Genomic DNA, 15,067 nt, shown 5'->3' with positions numbered 1-15,067 from the left:
GGGGCGGCGGGGCGGGGAGGAGCCGGGATGCAAACCGACACCGGGGGCCGGGCAGGGGCTCGCACCGCCCCACCGGCCCCGCACGGGTCCCGCCGCCGGCTCCGCACCGGCCCCGCGCCCGCCCCCGGCCCCGCACCGGCCCCGCCGGCGGAGCGGCCCCGCTGCCCACGGGGCGCCCACGGGGCGACGGCCGGTCCCGCCGTGCCTGGCGCTCCCTGCACGTTCGGGGTCCCCCCATCCCATCCGGGCAGCCCTCATGCCATCCAGGGTTCCTCTGCCCTATCCAGGGTGCCTCAGCTGGGGTCCCCACAGTCCCATCCATGGGGTCACTTCCCATCCGAGTGCTTTCAGTGCATACATGCTCTGCCACACTGCGTCTTCTACCATCCCCCCCGCATCCTGCCCTGGTCCCCCCATCGTGCCCAGAGTTCCCCTATCCCATGCAGGTCCCCGATCCCTCCCAGGGTGATCCCCCCATCTGGGTGCTCCCACACTGCTGAAGCTCTCCGTACCCTGGCCCCCCATCCTATTTAGTTGCCTTCACCTTCCTTGAGTGCCCCCATCCCACCAAGGGTGCCCCCCCTCCCATCATCCTGCTGGGGTGTCCCCATTGCATTTGAGTGCCTCCAGTAGCAGGAGAACCCTTATCCCACCCAGGGTGACCCTGACCTGCCAGGTTGTTCCCATCCCATCAGGGTGTCCCCATCCTATCCCTGTGTTCCACCACACTGGAGTGTTCCCAGTTCACCCCAGTGTCCCTGTCCCTACCCCAGGGGATGCTCAGGGGGGGTTCCCCATCCCCCATCCCTCACCACAGCAGGAGCAGAGTCCTACCATGGTAAGACCAGCCATCCTGCAGGACAGACCCACTGCAAAAACCTTTTTTCCCTTTTTTTTTTTTACAGGATGGGCTTGTTCCCCCGTGACGGGCACTCACGGGGCTGCTGGGGTGGCACCAAACGGGACTTCATCCAACATCTCCAAACCATTGTCTTGGTCTCACCCCATCACCCACAGCCTGACTGTGAACCCCAACCTCCAGTCCCCAAACCCCCGGGGGCCACCAGGCTCCACCACCCCCCAGCAGCCCCTCGCTCTGCTCCACAAAGGTTCTTCAGTTGCTCTGCCTGAAATACTCCATGAAAAGGCTTTTGTACCATCGAAATCGCTGGTGACCCCAGTCCCCCCTGCCCAAGATTCCCAAGGAAAAGCAGGAGGCAGCTGCAGGGGGTCGTGCTGGCCGGCCCTCCCTGTTCCCAGCCCTCCAGATGTTTTATTGCCCTGTGTTTAATTAACATTTCCAGCCATTCTAGCCCTGTGCTGAATGGGGAGCTCACATCTGCCCCTTCTTCCTAAACAGCTCTGTGGTTAGGGGTACGTGTGGTGGAGTCCCCACACGGGGTATGGATGTGTCTGAGGGGGCTGTTTGCACTCCAGGACGCTAAAAAATATAAATTATTACCTTAAGCGTTACTTTTACCCATGTTCCCCATAAATAACATGGGATGAGTCCTCGAGGAGTGAGGACATGGCTGGTTCCTGGCATCGGCATGAACCGCTGTCCTATGTCACCCAGCACTCCCCAGTGATTCCCAGCCTTGCAGGTCCCCAGGTCATAACACGGGCCCCAACAGCACTGCACTTTTGGGCTGTGTCCAAACATTTTTGTAGGTCCTATAAACCCGGGAGAGCCTCTAAAATGGGTTTTGAGGTGATGTCAGGTGGTGACTGGTGCTCTGGGGGTGATGACGGGATGGATGGATGGAGGATCCGTGGGATGGAGGGGGTTGGGGGGTCTAAGGTGGGACCATCAGACACCCCAGGAGCTTCAGCCACTGCAGGAGCTCAACGACCCCAGGAGTCTCTGCTATTCCTGCACCCATGGCCACCCCAGGAAGCCTGGACATGCTGGGACTCTCAGGCACTCAGCACTGCTGGCTACAGTGACCCCACACCCACCCCAGTGCCTTTGGCCACTCTGGGACCCTTGAACACCCCAGGAATTTTGGACACTCCAGGATCCTCATCTGGCCCAGGACTGTCAGCCACCCCAGGACACTCAGCTACCCTGGGACTCTTGGCCATTGCAGGACCCTCAGGCACCCCAAGACCCTTGGACACCCTCTGCCACCCCATTTGCCATCTCCCATCCCACTCTTCCAGACGCATTTTTCACTGGGCAGTGGGGGCACTGGGGGGACCCCCACATCCCCCAGCCCCCCTAAAGCAAAGGCTGAAGCCCCAAGGAGGCAAATCCTGGCACAGCACTGTCACCATCACCACCACTGGGAACAAACGGGGGGGGGGCAGGGGTGCTCGTTAAACCCCTCACCCTCCCGGGGTACGGGGAGCTCAGGCCCCCGTTATTTTCCCTCTGGTTGACAGTGGTGTCTCATGGGTGGGTTGTTCTCCCCGTGGCCCCCTGGGCCCGGCAGCGTGGGGGTGAAACGCCACAGGAGTTTTGGGGGAGCCCTTTCACCTCCGCTTCCCTGCTGCTCGCCCAAATTTTGGGTAATCCCGAACGTGGAGGAAGGCTCAGGGGAGAGAAAGGCCACCCCCAAATCTTCCTCGCCTCCCGGGGGCAGCGCGGCTCCATCCAGATGTTGGCAACTGGGGAGGGCTGGGCTGGGGGGAACAACGAACTGCTAATGGCCCATTAGCACATGCTGGGGACAACTCCGGGCGAGGGTCACCCTCTGTCCCTCCCGCCCCAGGTCACCTCCTGTGCCCTCCTCCCCCCCGGTCACCTCCTGCCCCCGCTGGCCACCTCTTCGTGCGGGTCATCGCCACGGGGAGGAGCAGCATCCCTACTGGGTGGTGCAGAATTTTGATGATATGGGGTAAAACTAAGGCGCGTTTGCACCCCAAAAAGCTCCAGGCTCCGAGGTTCGTCACCTGGAGTCACCCCAGGTGTGCCCACCCAAGGTGTACCCTCCTCAGGCTGGAAAATGGGAGAAATCCCCGGAAATGCTGATTTTCTCCACGCAGGGGCTGCGTTAGGAGTACATTACGGGGAGCGGGGAAGGCTGTGTGGGATGTGGGGACCCCCGGGGCTGCACTGGGGCACGGACTTGCCCTTGGGGTGGGGGACTCTGAGAATCCCCATGGGATGGGAGTTCCCGAAAATTGATCTGGAATAGGAGACCCCGGAACCGCCCGGGAACGGAATTCCCAAGAGTCACTCTGGGGTGGGGTAGCACCAGAAACGCCCTGGGGTGGGGGTCCCCTAGAGCTGGGACAGAGGACCCCAAGGAACACCCGGGATGGGGGGATGGGATCCCCCTTAACAGCTCTGGAGGGGGGTCCCGAGCGCTGCTCTGTGACAGGGGATCCCAAGAGCCCCCCCTTGCATGGGGGCTCTCGAGACCCGCGCTGGGACAGGGGTCCCAAACCCCCGAGGCTCGGCAGGGCCGGGGAGGTCGGGGGGACAGCGGGGAGGGGCGGGGCCGCCCGGGGTGGTCTGGGGGCGGGGCGGGGCAGATGGGGGCGGGGCCTGCCGGTTCAGGGGCGTGGTCTGCCGGCTCTAGGGCGGGGCGGGGCCGCCGGTGAGGCGGGGCGGGAGGTGCCGGTGACACCGGAGGACGGGCGCGGGGCGGTGCGGTCTGGGCGGGCGGTGCCGAGGGTGGTGCCGGGGTGGTCCGGCCGTGCCGGGGTGGTGCCGGTGCCGGGGGTGGTGCCGGGGGCCGTGCCGGGGGTGGTCCGGCCGTGGGGTGGTGCCGGGCCGTGCCGGTAGCGCCGGCGGGGCGGTGCCCGCGCTGCCGGCGGGCGGAGCGGGCGCGGCCATGGCGCTGAACCTGGCCAAGAACGGGCGGGCGCTGCAGGAGGCCTACGGGAGCGTGGTGGCGGCGGGCAGCGCCACGGGACTGGTGAGGGGGCGGCGGGGGCACCGCGGGGCGGTAACGGGGCATCAGGGGGATGGGGGCTGGGGGCGGGGGGACGAGGAGGGGGGATGAGGGGGTTGCGAGGGGGCTCTGCGGGGTGTTTGGGGGATGTTTGGGGAGATGGGGGGTGTGCGAGGGGCTGTGGGGTGTTTGGGGACCTGTGTGTGTTTAGGAGGGCTGAGGATGGCTGGGGTGGGGGAGGGGGATGTAGGGGAATCTGAGGGGTTGGGGAGGGGGTGGAGGGGTGGAAGTGAAACGGATGGCTGGGAATGGGTGATCTGGGGGAAGATTTAGGGCTGGGCCAGCCTAAATCCCCCAGTGGGGGGGATGTGGAGTGTCAGGGAGTGTGGGGGGGCATGTGGGGTGTATAGAAGGGATCAGGGATGTGGGTTGTATGAGGGGTCGCGGGTGTGCAGGGGGGGGCTGTGGGGGTGTATGAGGGGCTGTGAGGTGTACAGAGGGGATCAGGGCTGTGGGGGTGTCTGGGGGGATCAGTAAGTCCCTGGGCTGTGAGGTGGGCAGTGTGTGGGGTGGGGTTCTCTGTGGGGCTCTGCACTTCAGGAGGTGTCAGGGGTGTGTGGACATCCCAGATGGGCACCGTGCTGGATAAAACTGGATAAAAATCCCATTTCTGCCTTAACTTTAGGGCTCTGTTCACCTATGAAGGCAACAGCAATGACCTGCGAGTGGCCGGCTCTGGAGGTGAGCGTGCTGGAGTCTGTCCCCCCATTCCTGTGGGTCTGGGAGCTTCCAGGGCTCATCTCACTCTACCTACCTGGGATGTCAGGGTGTTCTTAACCCCTGAGGGTGTTCTGGGGAGTGCCCTTGGTGGTTGGACAAGGGTGGGAGCTGTGTCAGGACAGTGTGATTTGGGAGCGAGGAATACAGAGCAGGGACTTGCTGGCAGCTCTGCTTCTCCTCCCCTTTCATTTTCCTCTTTTCCAAAGGATCCAGAGTTTGGACCCTGATTGCTCTGTGCACCTCTGAAGTATTTGAGATCCCGGATTTAGGCAGGACCACGTGGCACTCCAGCCGTTCACCCAGCTGGGGCTCCCAGCTAAATGCTCCTAAAGCCCCTCACATCCAATTCTCTGCTTCCCACTGTTTTTTTTTTATTTTTTATCTGACTGCTGGTTTCCACTGAAACACTCCTGGCTGGGAAGCCAAAACTATTGGGAAACAGTGCATCCAGGAGGGTTTCTCCACTCTAGGGATTTGTATCCTCTCATCCCTCCCTGGCTTCTTCCCTAATTTCCAGGTGTTTCTCTCAACCCACAGAGCTCTGTGGAAGTTTCTGGTATGTCCTCTAGGACCTGGCAGAGCCTACAAGCCAAGGCCATGATGCTGAGGAATTCTGTTCAGGAAAAACTCTTGTTGAGCCACAAATGAGGGTTTTGGGGAGCTGCAGAGGGTGTGCCCCGAGCTCCTCACAGATCCCTTCTCCCCCAGCATTCCTGTCGTGTCCTTCCATGCCAGCGCTCACCCGACCGGCTTCAGGCTTCCAGCCTTCAACTTCCCTGCTGCGTTTGGAGCCAAATTTAGAGCCAAAGCATAAATATTTAATAGGGAGAAGGAAACGATCTGGGTGCTCCTGCAGTGCGGAGCGAGCCAGGCTGGGCTGTGCCCGTCCTGCCAGGGGTGATGAGGGTCAGTGGCTCTTTTCCCCCTGTTCAGGACTCAGACAATCCAGTGCAGGGGGAATTGTGGTCTGGAGTAATTTTTTTGAGATGAGGGTGTGAGTTTTTTGTAGTTTTCCTCCTTTCCTGGTGGTTTTTTGTCATAGTGGGAGCAATGCTGTGCCCTTCCCTTTGCTCACCCAGCCCCTGCCTGAGCCCTGTGTAGGATTTTCCCCCTGGGATTCACTTCTGAGCCCCCAGGGGTGACCCTGAGACCACTCTGGGTGGGTTTAACAGCGAGGGAAGCGTCGGGGCAGGAGATGGACAAGCAGGGCCTTACCCCATGTCGCCCTCTTGGTTCCTTCTCTACTTCCTGTCTGACAAAGCAGGAACAAGGCTCAGCCAGTTCCTCCACCACTTCCCAGCACCATTCCCGCCCTCACTGAGGTGTTTTCCGGCCATGCCGGTGCTCGCTGGAGTGTGGTTTTGTGCAGGAACCTGTGGGCAGAGCTGGCAGCTGCCTGCTCTCATTAAAGCCTCTAATTAATCTGGGGGTGTGAGCAGCTTCTTCCCCTTCTCTGCCATCCCTCCGCTTGGTTACGGATCCAGGATTTTTCTGTATGGGGTTTGTGAAAGCCTGAGGAAGAGGAACTGGGGGATGAAGGCTGCTGAGAGTGGGGATGGGTGAGAGAAGGCTGGGGCTTGGCTCCCAAATAATCATGTGGATGACAAATGATCAGGTAATGGAAGGACAAGGGTAAAAACTGGGGGGTCTGAGACACTCCTGTGGTAGGACAAGCCCAAGTCTCACAGGGATCATCTCCAGGGAATGAGGGGCTGGGAGGCTACATGTGTATGGAATGGGCTGGATTCACCCCCTCTCCTTCCTCCTGGGGCAGACGGGGGGCTGGAGGAGATGGTGGAGGAGCTCAACAGCGGGAAGGTGATGTACGGCTTCTGCCGGGTGAAGGATCCCAACTCCGGGCTGCCCAAATACGTCCTGGTCAACTGGGTGAGTGGGGATGGAGCTGGGGGAGGGAACTGGAGCCCCTGTGCCTTGGGGCCAGGCTGGGAGAGCTGGGGGTGTCCAGCCTGGAGAAGAGAAGGTTCTGGGGACACCTCAGTGCCCCTTCCAGTGCCTGAAGAGCCTCCAAGAGATCTGGAGAGAGACTCAGACTCGATCGAGGTGCTGCTGCTGTGGATGCAGCTGGGATGGGCTCGGGTGAGCCGATGGTTTCTCTTTGCAGACAGGTGAAGGTGTCAATGATGTGCGGAAAGGAGCCTGCGCCAACCACGTCAGCACCGTGGCCAACTTCCTCAAGGTCTGATCCTCCCCATGTCCTCCCTTAGGGAATCATGGAATGGTTTGAGTTGAAGAGACATTACAGACCATTCAGTTCCAGCCCCCTGCCATGGGCAGGGACACCTGCTAGACCAGGCTGCCCAGAAAATCTGTCTCAAGACTTTCTCCATCTCACCAGAACCCTTTTCCTTCCCTTGGGGGCTCCGGGAGTGCAGACAGGACCCACCAGGGCAGGGTGGTGAGTTTGTGGGTTCCCAGAATGACCCCTTCACCCCTGTACTGGTTGTTTCTGCTCAGGGGGCTCATGTCACCATCAACGCCCGGGCAGAGGAGGATGTGGAGCCTGAACTCATCATGGAGAAAGTGGCCAAGGCCTCTGGAGCCAACTACAACTTCCACAAGGAGAGCAGCAAGTTCCAGGACTCAGGGCCTCAGGCTCCCGTGGTGAGTTGAATCTGTGAGGGTTTTGGGGTGGCCCCTCTGGATGGGGGGAAAGTCTGGGACCACTATCATCCAGTAGTGGAAGTGGCTCCCTGGACATTGATATGTCCGTGGAATGTTCAGCCTGGAGAAGGGAAGGCTCCAGGGAGATCTTAGAGCCCCTTGCAGTGCCTAAAGGGACTCCAAGAGAGCTGGAGAGGGACTTTGGACAAGGACTCAGAGTGATGGGACAGGAGGCAGTGAGTTTACACTGACAGGGTAGGTTTGAAGCATGGAATCCTGGGATGGGTTGGAAGGAACCTTAAAGCCCATCCAGTTCCACCCCCCTGCCATGGCAGGGACACCTTCCACAAGACCAGGTTGCTCCAAGCCCTGTCCAACCTGGCCTTGGACACTTCCAGTGCTGGGGCAGCCACAGCTTCTCTGGGTAACCTGTGCCAGGGCCTGCAGTTCCCCATTTTTGGCAATGGAGACATCACTGGCCTCACCCAGCCCTTCTTTAAATTTTGGGGCAAAGCTTCAGGTTATAGGAACTTCTTAGAAGAAGTCCCAGACTGTGCTGATTTGGGCTGATTTTTGACAAAAATGCAAAAATGGTGATTTGTCTGTGCCTTTCCCCCCGCCAGGGCTCCGTCTACCAGAAGACAAACGCGATGTCCGAAATCAAGCGGGTCAATAAGGATAATTTCTGGGCCAAAGCAGAGGTGAGCACGTGCGTCAGAGCACGAAGCCTTTGGATTTAGCTGGAGATTACTCTCCAGGTGCTGTGTTCCCTGTCTGGGAATCGGGGAATGCTGCCTGGAATCAGAGATCCAGAGCTCAGGGAAGTGCAGAGCTGCTGCCTGCGGGTGCTCAGGGAGGAGGGGCTGAGTCTTGAAGGGGAAGGTGCTCCTTTTTCTCATCTGAATTTGGCTCAGGGCTGCTGGTGTGGGCACGGGGGAGAGGGGCTGGGGTGCCCCCAGCTCCAAACATACCCTGTTTGGGTGAGAAGACTGATTTTTGTCCCCTCTGAAGGTTGCCCTGTGTTTCCTTCCCCTTTCGCGTTGGGTTTTCCTGGGGTTTAATAATGTGTGAACCTCCTGGCTGGCGAAGAATCACGGGCACCACGAGCCCTGGGGTGTCCTGGATGCAGAGGGCTGGGGGCAGCATGACCCCCACCCCTCGTGCCTGTCTGCTCTCAGAAGGATGAGGAGAACCGGCGGCTGGAGGAGAAGAGGAGGGCGGAGGAGGAGCGGCAGCGGCTGGAGCGGGAGCGGCGGGAGCGGGAGCTGCAGGAGGCGGCAGGGAGGGAGCAGAGGTTTAAAGCCAGATCCAGTGAAATCGAAGCCCAGAAGTGAGTGGGATGTTGGGAATGATTCCGAGAGGCCATCCTGCCCTCTGGGATCTCTCGGTGGTGCTGGGTATCTTGTCACCACATCTCTGAGCTGTCCTGACTCCTGCGGAGGTTATTCCTCAGGAAGGGATTTTGCTCTGGGATGGAGGGAGCATCTCCCTCGCTCTCTCTGCCCACTGATCACCCTCTTGCTTTCCAAACTCCTCCCTAACACCTATGGCCCCTTGTTTTGGGGTGCTGGAGGTCCAGGCTGGCTTTGGGGGGATCTGAGCCCTGAGGGACTGCAGGGAAGTCGGCTTGGGCCCCACATCTGGATGCTCATGTCCATATCCCTGAGGAAGAGATTTCTCTGGATTGATCCCAATATTTGGAGCTGCTCCTGCCCCTCTCAAAAGGTCCCTCTCTCCAAGGGTGACCTGTGACTCCTCATCTGGCCCCAAAGTGAGGGGGAGTGTCCCCAGAGTGAGGGGGACATCCTTCCTGTGCTCTTCCCAGGGAGCTGCAATGGCCTGAGGTCCCAAATCTTTGGTTTTAACCCCAGTTTGTCCCCACAGGAGACTCCAGCAGCAGCAGGAGGCTGAGAACAGGGACAGGGAGCAGCAGCAATGGGTGAGCTCTGGCATTGGGCCCAGGCGAGGTTTATCCGTGATGGAGGGGATAGAGACCTGGGATAGGACAAGTGGAAATGGCCTCAGGTTGCACAGGGGAGGTTTAGGTTGGATATTGGGAAAATTCCTTCGTGGTAAAGGGCTGGCCAGGGCAGTGGTGGAGTCCCCATCCCTGGGAGGGTTTAAAAGACATGTGGGTGTGGCACGTGGGTGGCTTTGGCAATGCTGGAGAAACGGTTGGACTTGATGATCTTAGAGGGTTTTTCCAATCTGAACCATTCCGTGATTCCATGAAACCAAGTCCATTTTCTCAGCCTCCCTCCCAGATCCAGGGTTTCCTGTCCATTCACCCTCCATCACCATGTCAGTCCTTTGGGTCCAGAGGAGGCAGGATGGGGCTGGAGGGGGCAGAAGGGGCAGGAAGGGGATAGGATGATGCTGGAAGGAAGTGGATGGGGCTGGAGCAGCTGGATGCATCCAGAGTGGGCTGGCTCAGCACCCAGCCCCTCTCCTGTGCTGCAGAAGGAGCAGGCTGAGGAGTACGAGAGCCGGCAGAGGAAGGGCTTCAAGAGAAGCGAGTCGGTGGAGAAAGCCCAGGTACGGAGCCGGGACCCAGAGCTGGGGCCCAGAGCGCTCTGGGGGGGTGTCTGCCTCGGCTCTGCCCGCCCTGTGGCCTTGACACGGGATCTGGGCCCTTCCCCTGGGCAGGAGGCTGCGACTTTGATTGCACAGAGAGCCGTGAACCCCCGAGACATCTTCAAGCAGAGGGAGAGAGCAGGGCCAGGGGACACGGGGACACCGGCCCAGCCAGGTACGGTGTGAGGGGACATGGGGACGGGGGTGGGGGCCAGCCCCAGTCCCTCACTGTGTCCTAGTGGGGTCCCAGTGGGGCAGTGAGGCCACTGTTCGGGCTGAGAACGGGCAGCTCTCATCACATCGATGTTCTTTGCCGTGGTGTCCCACCCCCGGCTCCTGCCATTTTCCGAAGTGAGGTTCCAGCTGTGCCAGTTTTAACCACCAAGACAGAAGTTTTCCATCCTCTGCCTTCCCTTCTGAACCCTAAATTTCATTTTTTTCAATGGAAGTTCGATACATTGACACCAGAAAGACACCACTATCGCAATCTATCCCAGCTGTGCAAAGTTCTGCCCAAATTTCTGCATTGCCCCAGCCAAGCAGGATGTTGGAGGAGCCTGATTCGATCTCTCTGACAGAAACCAGGAAGTTTGCAAACCAGAGCTGAGAGCAGCTGAGGAAGTCGCTGTGAGCGCACGACACCCCCCTGGGTGACTGCCTCCTTCTCCTCCTCCTCCTCCTCCTGAGTCCAACCCCCTCCAAAACACCTTAAACTGATTCAGTGAATAACCACTTTTACCTGGGGATGGGAGCACAGATCCCTTCTTCTCTGGGCAGGCAAGGCAGGGGTGGGAGAGGAAGAAACCCCACGCTGGGAAAGTGTCCTTTTTGCTGGTTAAACATCATGGGGAGATGCTGATTTTGAGGTATTTCATTAGGATTTGATGGTTTTCATGGAGGAAAAGGAGATAAATACCCTGGAATTGATCAGACTCAGAGGTGAGGGTAGGCTGGAGTCTTGGTGCTGGTAGGGTTTGTCTGAGAATTGTCCTCAGCTTTTGTTTGGTTTGGAGGTGGAGATGGGGAGATAACACTCCTGCCACAGGAAGTGCACTGGCAGAAACCAGTTTGCATCATCCCCTCCCAGTCTGATGTCTGTGGCATTCAGAGTGCTCCAAAAATCACCCTGGAGAGCCAGAGGCAGGGTCTCCCAGCTCCTCTTCCTCCCCCCAAATCCTTTTCTTTTTTTTACATTTTCTGTTGGCTGCTGCTGCTGTAATCAGTTGCCAAACTTGTTTTCCACATCCAGGATTAGAGGTGGAAAATCCTGCTTGGGGGGAGTGACTCAGCAGCACCCTTGGGTGCACAGTCATGGGCTGGGAGTCCCGCTGCCTGCTCAGCTCCTGCAGCCCTTTAGTTTCCTTTTGCAGGGAAGCTCCGCAGCCCGTTCCTGCAGAAGGAGGTGAACTCTGTGCCCAGTCCTGCCTCGCCCAGCAGGGATGTTTGGGGGTCACCACCAGCCTCCCCAGTACCTGCAGCAGGTACGTGCTTGGCTCCCTCCCCAGTGATTTTCTCCGCATCTTTCCAAATAGATTCCGCAAAACTGGGCATGTTGAGGCCTGGCTTGGAGACTTCCATCTGTTTTTCCCATTCCTTGGACCAGGAACCCCCGTGTTTGTCTCCAGCCAGGGCTGAGGGTGATGCTGAGGATGAGGATGGTTCCTCCTAGTCCTCAGCCGAAGTCTCAGTGTCCAGGGGCTGAGGATTTCTCCTGCTGAAAGGCTGGAATTCAGCTCCGAGCAACCCCAGCCCCTTCCACACCACAGGGGCTTTGGCAGTCACACTTGGACTTTCCCAAAGTGCCCTGAGACACAGCTGAGGCCCCTGTGCAGATTTCCCAACTCCAGAGTTAGGCTGGGCTGTTTCCCTGTCCCAGTAAAGACCAGTACACGGCCACAGAGTGTCAGGACAAGGAGGAATGGCTTTCCACTGCCAGAGGGCAGGGTTAGATGGGATACTGGGAAGAAATTCTTCCCTGTGAGGGTAGGGAGGCCCTGGCACAGGCTGCCCAGAGAAGCTGTGGCTGTCCCATCCCTAAAAATGTTCAAAGCAGGTTGGATGGGGCTTGGAGCCACCTGGGCTAGTGGAAGGTGCCCCTGCTTAGCCACTTCCCAGAGGTTTGGGGCAGGGAGTGATTCCAGAAGAGGGCTGGCTGTGCCCAGAGGTCTCCCCATGTGCTGTGGGTGGCACCGAGGGTTGGCCTTGTCCCTGAATCATGGGATCACAGATTGGTTTAGGTTGGAAGGGATCTGAAGGACCATCTAGTTCCAGCCCCCCTGGGAGGAGGTGAGGGCCAGGGATGATGAGGTGGGGTTTAGGGACACTGAAGTGGGGCCCAGGGATGTGCTGAGGGCCAGGGCCATGCTCCAGTGTCCCCAGGCCACCATCACCACTAGATGCTGCTCTTGGCCAGGGCCTCCACTCCAGCCCTTCCCCTCCACAGGAACATGGTTCATCTGGAGTGAGTTTATCCCTTCCCTGCTGGAGATCCTGGATCTCTGCCTTGTCCTTTTCATTGCTCCCTAAACCCCTGCTTGCTCTCTTCTGTGCTTCCTGCCTGCCCCATCCCATGGTCCAAGCATGGGACAAGCATTCCCTGGCTGGACAGGAGATCTGGGGGACACCCAGCTTCTACCAGGAATGTGGTGTCACTCCAGCCTGGAGCAGGAGCCAGATGGATGAGGGAACAGGGCATGATTTTGGTGACAGATCCCATGTTCCTCCTCAGGACAAGACTCAGGGTACAATTCTGGTGTCCCGGTGTCCCATGTGGAAGAGACGAATCTGTACGAGGAGCCACCAGAGCCCTCAGCCATCTATGAGGAGCCCCCCCAGGTGAGTCTGGGGGGAAGGGACCCCTGAGGAGGGACCAGGATCCATGTGGGAGAGCATGGCTTTATCCTTTGGGATGGGTCTGGAACCCCTTACTGGGCTAAAATCAGTAGGAGAAACTCTGGAGCTCAGGTGCACTCAGATGCATCTGCCTGGTGAGGGGATGCTGCTGCATCCCTTCCCAGTGCTCCCAGTGGGAAACACTGGTGCTGAGCCCCTGGCACCCATCCCGTACTCCAGGTCCATCCAGCTGCTGTGAGTTATCCCCAAGGGATAAGGATCAGATTCCAGATGGGTTGTCTGCCACTGGTCTCCAGTGGTTTTGTTGGGATGAGCTCTCAAGGGACAGGGATCAGTGCTGACTGGAGAGGTGGCCACCTTGACTCCTTGGCTTAGGGCTGGTTGGGTCTCCTGGGTCCCGTGGCAGAGACATGTGGCAGGACCTTCCCAGAGCCCAGGTTTTATTCCGGGGGGCACCGGGACCTCTGGACACAGGTCTCTGAGCCCCAGGGGGCTGATCTGTATCTCTGGGTGTTGCACGTGTCTTTTTTTCCTCCCTCCCCCTCTTCTCCTGGTAATTCCTGTTCTCCCTTTCCTCTTCCTTCCCGAAGGAACAAGTTGACGATGCCAAATACGACTATGGGGTGGAGTACCAGGAGCCGCCGGACCTGGTGGGGAAGGGGCTCTGTGCCCGAGCGCTCTACGACTACCAGGCTGGTGAGACCCACAGCCCTTCCCTGTGTCCTGCCACTCCAGGCCCTTGTACAAAGTCCCTCTCCAGCTCTCTTGGAGCCCCTTTAGGCACTGGAATGGGCTCTAGGGTCTCCCCAGAGCCTTCTCTCCTCCTGGTGAACACCCCCAGCTGTCCCAGCCTGTCCCCAGAGCAGAGGGGCTCCAGCCCTCAGAGCATCTCTGAGACCTCCTTTAGACTCCAGCAGCTCCACACTCCTCTTATGTTGGAAACCCCAGAGCTGGGAGGGTACAGGTGGTCTGACCCCCACTCCTTCTGTCTGTCCCATTCCAGCTGATGACACCGAGATCTCCTTCGATCCCGAGAACATCATCACCAACATCGAGATGATCGACGAGGGTTGGTGGCGAGGCTACGGCCCCGATGGCCACTTTGGCATGTTCCCTGCCAACTACGTGGAACTGATAGAGTAGGGGGGGCTGGTGGGGGGGCTGGTGGGGGGCTCCAGACCCCTGGGACTGCTCCAGACCCCTGGGACCATTCCAGCCTCCTGGGACCACTCGGCTCCTGCCTGATTCTTCCGAATGACGTGTGGCTTTTTCTTCTTCTCTATTTCTTTCTCTCTCTCTAAGTGAAGTGCCATTCCCCACTCCTTCGGCAGCGGGGTCCCCCTAGGTGCTGCCCCCCTGTCCCCCATAGCTGCCCTTGGGTGGGTGAAGGGTCCCATCCTACCTGAGCCCTACAGTGCTGGTCTCCCTCCCTTGGCTTTGGAGTGGGAAAGAGGGAGGTGACAAATCCCTCACAGGGCATTTCCAGGGAACAAATTACCTCCCCCTCTGCGTTCTCTCTCACCCTGTGACCTTGGACCTGCTGCAGCCACACTGGAGAAGCCGCTTTCCCAGTTTTATTTCACCAGCAAAACTCATCAGAATGGTTTTGGCATCCCGTGGGGTCAACATCACCAGGAGAGCTGAATCCTGGCTCTGTTCCCCACCACCCCAAGCACTCCGAGCTTGCCAACGTGAATCTGTGTTTTCATCCCAGCTCTCCCCACCAGAGGGTTTCCCTTCCCTCTCCCCAAGTCATGCTCCAGGGATTTAAACTGGGAGTGAATAAACTCCCCTACAGCGCAGATCCAGCCAGGCCAAGCGGGTGGGACCTCCCCCATTACCCCAAACTCACTGTGAACAAGGAAAAGCCCAGCCCCTCCCCCATATTGAGTTTCCCACTTCAGTGTCACTTTAGGAGTAGAAGGAGAGGATGGGACTGGGGGTCTCGGGGGGTCCTGGCTCACCCACCCCTCCCATGGGTGCTGGGGAACATGGTGGCTCCTCTGAGCCCCTCCCCTGGGCTCCTTTCCCCCTCCCTCTCCCCCCACCCCAGGCCCTCCCCAGCTACAATAAAAGGGCTTTTCTTTGGTGATGGATTCGACAGGATGTGGGTGGGAATTGGGGTGGAATGCCAGGGGTTTGGTGTCCCTAATGCCAGACGTGTTGTCACATCAGGTTGTCGTGAGCAGGGGCCAAGGGATGGGTAACTGGGGATATAATTAGTTCCAAGACTAATTATCTGGGTCTAATGAGGGAGGGAGCAGTCAGCAGTGATGGGGTTCCAGGGTCTGGCTGTACCCAGGGTGGTGAGGGGCTTTGGGGGTGTTTTTGGGGACACTGGGGACATTAGGCATGCAGGGACTGTGGAGAGAGCAGAGGGTGGGACATTCAAGGAT

General features: G+C 59.0%; 1 protein-coding gene across 1 annotated transcript; it reads left to right on the top strand.

Annotated features, from left to right (window-relative positions):
• Positions 1 to 3,744: 3,744 nt before the first annotated feature.
• DBNL (drebrin like) lies at positions 3,745 to 14,761 on the top strand. Its single transcript, XM_050310033.1, is given in 15 exon segments — positions 3,745 to 3,860; positions 3,862 to 3,866; positions 4,528 to 4,583; positions 6,397 to 6,509; positions 6,745 to 6,819; positions 7,098 to 7,244; positions 7,868 to 7,945; positions 8,423 to 8,574; positions 9,129 to 9,183; positions 9,705 to 9,779; positions 9,891 to 9,993; positions 11,189 to 11,299; positions 12,547 to 12,653; positions 13,262 to 13,367; positions 13,675 to 14,761. Coding segments are annotated over 15 exon segments (1,401 nt in total). The 5' UTR covers positions 3,745 to 3,782; the 3' UTR covers positions 13,815 to 14,761.
• Positions 14,762 to 15,067: the final 306 nt, after the last annotated feature.

Source organism: Myiozetetes cayanensis, unplaced genomic scaffold (assembly GCF_022539395.1).
Source record: "Myiozetetes cayanensis isolate MyiCay16 unplaced genomic scaffold, myiCay2020 scf140, whole genome shotgun sequence".
NCBI classification, from domain to species: Eukaryota; Metazoa; Chordata; class Aves; order Passeriformes; family Tyrannidae; genus Myiozetetes; species Myiozetetes cayanensis.
This window is presented reverse-complemented; position numbering and strand designations above follow the sequence as displayed.